The sequence below is a fragment of the Stegastes partitus genome, unplaced genomic scaffold (genome assembly GCF_000690725.1).
Source record: "Stegastes partitus isolate 25-593 unplaced genomic scaffold, Stegastes_partitus-1.0.2 Scaffold736, whole genome shotgun sequence".
In the NCBI taxonomy this organism is placed as follows: domain Eukaryota; kingdom Metazoa; phylum Chordata; class Actinopteri; family Pomacentridae; genus Stegastes; species Stegastes partitus.
In genome coordinates, this window is record NW_007578467.1 from 105,073 (window position 1) to 115,072 (window position 10,000).

The 10,000-nt window shown below is 43.8% G+C and overlaps 1 protein-coding gene across 1 annotated transcript in view; it reads right to left on the reverse strand.

Annotated features, from left to right (window-relative positions):
* The window catches only part of plxdc2b (plexin domain containing 2b), a 111,285-nt gene extending 101,294 nt beyond the window's left edge, over positions 1-9,991 (reverse strand). The window contains exon 1 of the mRNA XM_008291328.1: positions 9,650-9,991. Within this exon, the coding sequence (XP_008289550.1) occupies positions 9,650-9,743 (94 nt within the window). The 5' untranslated portion in view covers positions 9,744-9,991. The remainder of the gene's footprint in view (positions 1-9,649) is intronic.
* Positions 9,992-10,000: the final 9 nt, after the last annotated feature.

Sequence of the window (10,000 nt, forward strand, 5' to 3'; positions counted from 1 at the left end):
AAAGCAGTTTCCACATCCTAAAGATTTATTCTGTCTATATACATTATGGATGCAAGGTGGCAACTGAAAACAACTCTGCAGCTGTCATCAAAGTCACAATCTATTCCCTGCTTTCTCACACAGAAATACACTGGTGGCTGCAAACCCTTTCATTTCACCCAAAAATGCTCCGGCCCGTCAGAGTTGTGCAGCCTGTGTTGCACTATGAAAAGCAGTTGCTGCGGGGCATACTTGTTCTTTGTCAGGACGAGTTTGGTGGGGAAAGAGAAACTTCTGGACAGGGGACATGGAGACACTTTCCGGGCAGAGTAACAAAGGCAGCGCTGTTGGACCTACAGCAAGAAAAAGCACATCAACGTCTGCGAGGATTCGCTTGGCACCGTTCAAAACATTGTTCGAACATACCCAAGTGTGCACATCATTAGCAGGCTAATGATCACAAAGGCTACATGCTACGCCAGGCAGTTTTGATTTATAGCAAACAGTATACGACTGCATGTTACTTAACTGTAATTGATGGTTTACCGGTTGAGCATGCTATTAACATGATAAATAGACCAATAAACTGATCAGTCGAAGCTTCAGTAACAGTCAGGTTAAATGTGATTGCACTCACTGTACAAAATGAAGGTATTTTGCATTTTCCAGACAAAAACTTAATTAAAAAACGTAGGGAATCAATCACTCGAGTACAATAACTAAAAGCTGAACGCTTACAATTGACTGTTAGCTTGACCTAGCTGCTATTTGTGAATAATGGCACATTTACCACTTCAAATTTATAATAAGCTTTGAAAGGTATTTCAGGTATTTAGCAACCATCTTTTTTTAAATATAAGAATTGCGCTCTATGTTTTTTTTTATCACATGTAGCTAGCTAACTAAGCTAATGACCTCCTGACTTCAATTGGGTGAAATCGTATTAATGTCTAGAAATTGTTTAAAAAGGAGAATCTTTTAGAAGAGATTTTAAACATACACTTGATGGCCACATCATACACAATATTGTACTAAAGTTTACTTAATATTGATGCCAAAGCTAAAAGTTAGCAACATCACCAAAACATGGGAATAAAGAAGCATCTTTGCTGCAGTATTGCGCCTGCTGGCTACTTCGTTAGCTCGTTAGTATTATAAGTATGGTTGAAAAAAATTAAGAGGAAATTTTTTTTGCTCTAAAACAACCTTTTTAGCAATGTGCTTGGCCTATGAGTTTAGCTAGAGCTGGTGGTGTCAAAAATTATCCAAATCCAACACAGAGTAGGATGTAGCCGCTAACATTAGCTTACACTCTGTTACACGATCGTAGCATCTGGGACCAACTTCTACATAGTGGGAAAATACTACATGAAAGGATATGGTGTTGTGAACAAGGCAATAATGTAGTATGAAATGATCCTTGGTACTGTATTAAAGCTCATTTACTACTCTAAGTAATTTGTGGCAGACAAACACCTTTAACACTTCTGATCTTGTGTTTTTGACCAGAAAAGGCCCTATCCTTTAAACTCTTTACATGTGTATTATAGACTGCATACAAAAATTGATGACAACGAGACATCCATTTGTTTCATGGACCCTTGTTTTGAGGCTTCATGTTTGGCATTTGGTTGTCGCCATCTTGCTCTTTTTGTCACAAGCGACAGGTGGATCTGACTGAGAACTTGAGACACCAACACAGTAGCAACCTGTCAATCACACTGTAGCCCTGCCCTGTATCCTGCCCTGCTTTACAGTCTATTGTACTCTAAACGGGGGAGCACAGTTTAGAAAATGAACATTGTTCTACATTGAAGGAGGCTTTAAATTCACAGTTGAGACCATAAACACAATGTGTTTACTGAGGTAAAAATCAAGAGAGAAGAAGGGTCACTTTCTCAGACTTCCACACAATCAGACTTCTTTCTGCAACCACAGGAGGTGCCCGGTGCTGACCGTTGGGAAGAATGCAAATTTGAAGCACTTCAAAACTTCCCTTTTTAGACCCAGAGGTTTATTTACAGTATGCTGGAGTATCATTCATCACGAGAGCAGAGCCAAATAACAGCCATGCTTTCACTTGTTAAGGGTTTAGCAAGAGGTCAGTTTGCAAATTCAAAATAAAATACTGGTGCCAATACAATGCAGAAGATTTGGCTCTACTACCAAAACAATTCTAACACCTAACTCAATTTGTAAGCGGCACGACTAAAGCCAACTTTTATTTTAACAAAATAAGACAAATGCCTGAAATGTTTCCAGCCGTCCTTGAAGTCTACAAAATCTGACCAAGCCTTCAGTGCCAAATTTCAATCTGGACTGAGGTTTGAAACCTTGCCCTAAAAGCAACATTCTGATCCTGCCGTCATCTGTTTCACTCTCTCCTGTCTGCATTCTAAAAAAGTCAAGAGTAAAAAGCAAGAAAACAACAGTGGAAACTGCAGTGTGGGGACTAAAAGAGAGGCAGACACAAATACACAGTGTAAGAGGCGAAGGCATGCAGCAGCATGCCATAAACCCCGTGAGTGACACTTGGTTTAGTGGGACAAAGCCAAGCCGCCGCTCCTGCTGGGCTGAGGATATGAAGCCTTCTGCAGGGTGAAGTGACAGACTCCTTGGCCTGGTGGACACCTTATCTTCTTTCGGCATGCCTGGACGGCCTGTAATGCCAAGCTCTCTCTTCGCCTTCATGATAGCAATGCATGTAACACTTTGTTCCCCTTTGGGGAGCTGCTTCTTTCAACTTTCCTCAGTGAGCGCATTAAGTCTTTGGATTCTTTCCACAATTTCTTTGCATGGGGATGCATGGATAAGCGGCAAATGCTGTGCATAATTTTCACATTTGAAGAAGCCGGTTTATGTTATGATGCACAGCTATGGTATGGGCACCCACTGGGGTCTGTGGGTTGAAAAAAACTACCCAGATAAAGGTTGAAATCTAAATAACGCCACGTTTTCTTAAAATTACTTGAAAAAACTGTTTCATTTTACGATTTGTAACACCTTTAATTCATTTCCATCTGTCTTGATCCACCATTAGGCATATGTAAAGGGATTAAATGTCTCCCCAACAGGTCTAATATAGGTTCATCAAGCATGAAATCGCTCCATCTGTGTATCACGCCATTACTTCTTCGAGATGTTTTACCAGGTTTTATTCAACAGGGAGCCTTGTTACATACCCCACAGCTGAACGACAACCAGTCAGCCATTTATGTTATGTTAAATATAAAATTCAGCACCGTGGACCTGAAGTTACTGTTTTCAAATACCAGCCTCTTACTAGCGTGTATAAGGCTTATAGGTGCTGGTATTTAACCCCTCTAAGACCCGCTGTGGTTGAATGAGTCACTCAAATAAATCCTGAATAAACATCAAACCAGCCAAACTAAAGAAATATGTTCATCCATAATCCAACGGTCCAGCAGTCTTTAGCATGCACCAAGTGCCAGAAAAGTGGAAACACTGTGCATGTGAATGGTATTAACAAGGGCCAGTTAACTTCAAAGGAAAGAATGCACCCTAAAAGACTTCCACTTTACAAACGGAGGGTCAATAGTAAGTATGCTGCATGTGATGGTGTTTTGGGCTTATTTATATGGATATTTGGCAGGTGCAGCAACAATCTAGTTAAGCTGGAGAAACTGAACTTTAAGAAAAGCCCATTACATCAAAGACTCAAAAGAAGCACCTTTGCATCAAGTATCAATGTAGAGCTAAAGACATTTATCATAGAAGAAACCAGGTACAAGTGGCAGTCGCAAAGATCTCCGTTTCATTCTCTTTGGCAGCATCTATAGCGATAAGCAGGAATTGCAGTCCTTTTCTTGAACCTCACTTCTCAAAGATCCAAACACTGTGTGAACCAGTCAGCTGGCAGTTTGTACCACGGACTATGTATCACCAGGCTTGGTCTTTCCTTTGTTTGTTCGGCCACAGTTACATTCACTTGCAATTCAAGGCGAGGGGGAAAAAAACAGTATGCAGCTGAACACAGAGGTCAGTTAAAGAATGGGTGTGTTCTGTAGCAGAAAGACAACTGCAGGGTGATGGAACACGCATCAATAAAACCTTGAGTATACTCTCTTGTGAACATGAACATTGACAGCCTACGGTAGTTTTTGTTTTAATAGTACTTTCTAGTCACTTGAAGGACACAGTATAGGGATGCACAGTAGATCAGCATCTAAGTATTCCACACATGTACACTACTGCTGTTGTAGCGTAGACTTCTGGGCTGCACATGTACATCCATAGTAGGGTCCACACAGACTCGCACAGACTTGGACAGACGATGAAATTTACTTAACATGGACCCTAGAGGAACCTGCCGAACAAATTTCCAGCCTAACAGCATAGGTTGTGATGTTGCGCAGGAATGTCTCCACAGACACCCAGTACATAAAACTGTAAGTCCAAGGACTTTCATATAACTGCATGCATGCGTCATCCCCTCAGTCACTATTGTGTTACCTGATTTGGCAATCCATAGCGACTTAACAGATGTTTATTCAAATAAAAAACCTTCAAGATCAACCCTTTCAGCTGCCACGCTCCACTTAAGGGACACACCTGAAGATCAGCCCACAAAGACCAGTGAGTGCTTCCAACAACTTGCACAGATTTTGACCAAAGAAAAGTGTATAAACTTCACAACTGACTAAATGCACTGTACAAAACACTAAACAACCCAGCAAATCCCGCTAGAATAGGGATTCTCACATCCTCCAGTATCAGAACAAACACAGAGGGCAACTGGCAGCTTGTACTGTTTATGTGCCAGGTGATTTGCCCTGAAAAGGCCAAAAAAAGAAAATAAGAGCTCAGGGTTTGGCTGAGATCCTGGATGGAGGAGAGGCGTGCAAGACTGTAGGGCCTACAGAGAGAACTGAAGGAGAGTTTGGCTGTCTTGGTCGCCAATGTGAGTCGCGGAAATCATTCCTGTTGCGACTGGCAGGATTAGAGCCTTTATATAACATACACTAAATGATTTTACTTGCTGATTGTCAACACCAACTGACCAAGACGCAGTCCAGCTTGGTCTCATCATTTATATTGACTCAGTCTTTGCCTCAAGTTGCTCAATAGCCAAGTTTTCATCCACTACCACTATGTGAAGATTAAGAGCTTAGTGCTGTCTTGGTGGCGTTAATTTTCCAGCCTGGTTCTATTAGACCACAGCAGAAGAATCAGAGCACCAAAGCAACTAAACACTGGAAAATAATACATTTTTAGTGAAGCAGTGCAGTCAACTCCTGTATTCATGCACCTTATTTGCTAATCCTGTTTCCATTGCATGTTCTTGCATTTGGTTTCCACCAACTTTTTTTTTTATGCATAGTTGTACAATGAGCCTAAAAACAAGTGACTGGAAATGAAGTTTATTTTCTTCACCAGCAGCTGGACTTGTTGGATTCTTGACCCACCAGTTTTTGGAGCACGCTTGCATCGCTTAATGGAAAATTATCCTTCTCTGTCATGCACCCTCATTTGAAGAACAAACTCAACACAACCACAGAGCATCAAGATGAATTTGGACACACCACACATCATCATTCCTGCTACATCCTGCTATGTTACGTACCACCAAATTACATATGTTGTGGACGGCAGCCATTCAAGATTTGGGCTCAACAAAATGATGAAAAAGCAACTGAGGCATATGAGCACTTCATCATTTCAAAATGATTCCTGGAGCTCAACGTTGAACATTAGTTTGACAATGTATAACTGTAGAAGTGTGCCCAAGGGAGCGATTTTCCTTTATTACACCATTTATTTTTCCTCCTATAATCTACGTTGTTAATCACCACTGACTGCACTTTGGAGTGTGTTTTTGTTTTTCTTCTGCTGTAATCGTCTTCTGCTGCACTGTTAAGGTCAGCGAAGAGGGAGAGCTGCCTGTTTGCCTCCTCCCTCTCTTCGTTGCCCTCTCAAAATTTCCCCTCCAGGCAAAAGAAAACACAACTCCTCCCACCAAAATAAAAACCATTTTACTCGTTCCACTGCTCAGCTGATGTTCCAGCAGTTCTTATATGGCAGCATCCCTCGGCAGAGAAAACAGGAGGAGCAGATAACAGCCTGACTGTGGTCTACTGGCAGCTTTGCAGTCGTCTGTGAAAGAAGGGATGTTTATCATGAACGGAAAATGCTTGTCATCGCTCACTGAACCACTGACATCCAGATCCGTATTGCTTTAACCATCACAAGTCTCCTGCCTCTGACCTTTTCAAGCTTGCTTGACAGACTTGAATTTTGGACACAGCTTTGCTGCTGCTGTGAATCCACTGAGCAAATCTCACAGAGGAGAAGATGCCAGGGAGTGATTAGTGCAACCTCGAAGGCCTGATAACTCAAGCAGGGCACTTGAACAATTGGAAATGAAGGAGCTTTTGAACCACATGAAAGACAATGAGGAAAAAAAGCCTAAAGAGGAGCTTAACTGCACTGGGCTTCATTAACTAGTGGCCTCTTTGCTCTTTGTTTCTGAGCCTATTGAACTCTGTGTGGCGCTCCAGCCCTCTCAAGCCGACGGGCTGAGCTTCTTCCCCGACGACGAGGGGCGGGGAGCAGGGCGACAAGGGCCAGGCGTGACTAATGCAGGAACCTGGTGCTGCTGTTGCATGCTGGTAAGGGGGGACGATATGGCACGGCCCGCTGTTGCCGCATACAGGGCGGCACAATGAGCCCGGCCGCCGCCACCCCTCCCTGTCTGTCACCCCTCCCTCAAACCACCCCACCCCCGTCGCCCATTCACGGCAGCTCCTTTCAGCAGGTCATTCAGAGGGCCAATAAAGAAGCCAGCTCATTCTGTCCGTTCTGAAATGTGCAGTGTCAGAAAGAGGGGGAGACGAGGGGAGGAATGGCGGGGGTGAGATTCCAAGAAGGCTTACAATCACCTCGCTAAAGGAGACTGAGCTGGACCTCCCATTTTCTATCTGCAGGACAGTTTGTGTTGTGAATCATCTCCAAAGCATGGGAAGGAGAAGAGAAAGACGTGGCAGCGTTTGAGATGAAAAGCAAAGTTTTCATCCAAATGTTGCACAGATGTTGCTGAAGTTGTGAAAACCAAGCAAGAGAAAATGACTTTGCACTTCCACTGTTAGCTGGTGGTGCTAATTCACAAGTGTCACTGAACCACCACTAAGTAGACTTCCACCACAAATGTTCATCTTTAGAGTTTCTGCTTCAAGTACTTCATGATGTTTCAAATGTTTTTATCGATACAGCAACTCCTTCCCCCTCACCCAAGCATCAAAACCCTTTTGAGATCATTTCTGGCATTTGCCCTCTTTTTGTGCACAATTTGAAATTGTGCATAAAAGCAGGTGGATGTAGAACATGTTCATACATGTCATCAGGGTATTTTTCTTTTCCCCCCGCCAGAAAGAGTCAAACATGACTCACTACAGACAGATTACTAATGAGAGCTTCATTATGAGATTAGTTGAAGCTCAGTGGATGCAGGTATTTCACCAACATGGAACTGGATCCATGAAGTCATGAAACTCTTCTGCATGTTCCCCTGCAGCTCCTATGTGACTCTGAGTGTGTGTGTGTGTGTGTTCGTATGATTGCAGAGGCAGCTGCTGGCAGCATGATGGATGAGGAATGGTCCGCTGGAAGCTGGAGACGTCCACATCGCTGCAGCGCTGTGAGCGGGTTAACCCTCTATCAACCTCCTCAAGCCTGTAAGGAAACTCCACTCCCAGCATCCGCAACGAAATGAAATTCCACACACAACCGCAATCTTAGCACATTAACAGCCTTCAGCACAGGCTTTTAAATCAGACCACATCATTACACGAGGCAAGACTCTCTCTCACGCTCTCCCTCTTATTCCCCATATCGCACATGCAGCCGCTCTCCAGACTCTAGTGGAACATCTCTTTTTCCACTCCGAGAAAAGCACCGGAGTGCAAATTAACCCCAAAATCAGCCCCCAATTTTCTGAGAGTGCCACTGCTGAGTGTATCACCGGGTGAACGAACATCACAGAGCCACAAACTGAAAGCTTTTTTAGAAAAAAAAAAAATACACTAAGCTCTAAGCTCACAGGATGTTGTGTAATTTCGCCCAGATGTTCTGCACAGCTCATCTAACTAATAAATACAAGGAGGGGAAAATGAATGTTTCAACCAGTCCTCAAATCTCAGTGCTCTGCTGGAGCTGCGAAGATACTTTCAGAAAGCTTTTCTGGTCATGAATGGTGCATTATGTCCTCCCGGTGGACTTGCAGAGAGTGGAGGAGTACACCTGCGCTCTATTAATACAGGCCTATCTTAGGAGGGACAGTGTTCCTTCCAGCAGCACAAGAGTGGAGGTCAGGGAAGCACAAGGGAAGCACCTCACCCAGATGTCTAAAAATACTGTCCTACATACAGGGGAACTCGGTTTAAAGTGCGTCCAGCTCGGGCAGGAGATGGAGTGATGAAGCACTGTGGAGAATTGCGGAGATTTCCTTCATCTGGAATCTGTAAAACAAGCTTTAATCTGACAGTTTTGCCCTGAGAAACACAAATTGCAAGTCTGAAACAAGCTGACGTTTTTAAGCTGATGTCAAATGAGCCGGAGCGCAGCACAGCCCCGGAGATTGATTGAAACCCAAAGTGTAAAAGTGTTAAAAAAAAAAGATGAGCTTGTGTGCCTCTGTGCAAACGCTCACACACAGCCGATAGCACATCTCTCTCTCTCTCTCTTCCAAACAGTCGTACATTCCTGCAGCTCTGTGGTCTGCGCTCACACACATGCGAGTTTAATTTACAGTCACTGTCAGGAAGAGACGAACATTTCTCCAACCACTATCTGATACGTGATGAAAATCCGCTGCCAGCAATAAAAGCTCCGGGAAACAAGAGCTCGCCTGTGTGAACAGAACCAACGTTGGCATCAACTTATTCCACCGTGTGTGTGTGTCTGAAGGCCAAGCTGGGATGGACCAGATCTGAGATTAGGGGAACTTTAGGTGCTGTGGCTTCACAGTGGGGATATTGTTCACACTGGAGTCCTCATCCTCCAGTACAGTCAGGGAGTATCAAGAGGGACAGAACCTGCAGGTATCCAGCAGAAAGAAGAAGAAGAAAAAAAAAAAGCACCTGCACCAGTCAGAGCTGCTAAAAGTTGCAGATGGGCGACACATCCATCTTACAGGTAGTGACAGAGGAAAGAGGACAATCTGGATTATAAATCAGCTTGAGGGGCAGTTGTTGAAGGCTTCCAACATGCTGAAGTAAATGACATGTTACTGTACATGAATAAACCAGCCTGAAGGCACTGCATGAGCAAATATGGAGAGAGCAAAGCAATTAACTGAGGCTGGCAGTAGTTGTGAAAACATAATTAGAATAAAACCTCTGATCGAGACAAAAGAGAGTAAGTTAGTGGGTCATGAGTGCCCTTTTTTTTTTTGGTAAGTCTAATAATTTCTTAAAATAAACAGCTACGAGGAGTCTGTCCACTCCTGCACACACACACACATACACACACACACACACACACACACATAACCTGAGACACAGAGGATTTCTGCAGCAACAAACAATCCGAGCGCAAAAACGCAAACACCTCTCCACCTGTGTGTGCATCATGTATCTCATGCATGCTTTGCAGATGGACTTGTGCACCAACTTGCAAAAAATAACAGGTCTCGGTTATTTGCTTGTTTGCTTACCGTTACCGGCTGCGATCTCGCCCTGCACATTCCCCAAGCACTGGAAAACTAAAACAACTCCAACGAGAAGGTCGAACGTCTTCACAGCCGCCATATCCTAAGTTCCGCCGCGGACTCTTCTCCGTCAATATCCCGGTTGGCTGTTTTCAGTCTTCTTATCACGCACGGACACCGCTTTTAACCGGGAGGACTACCGTAACTCTCCTGCTGCTCCTGCTCCGCTTTTTATAAAAGGGAAACCTGCCTGCGCTGCACTGAGCTGTTTTGTGTTTTTGTTTGTTCCAGCGTGTGCCACACTGCGCGCTCCTGGCCAGCAAAACGCGCTCTCCGCGGCCAAAATAAACCAAAAAA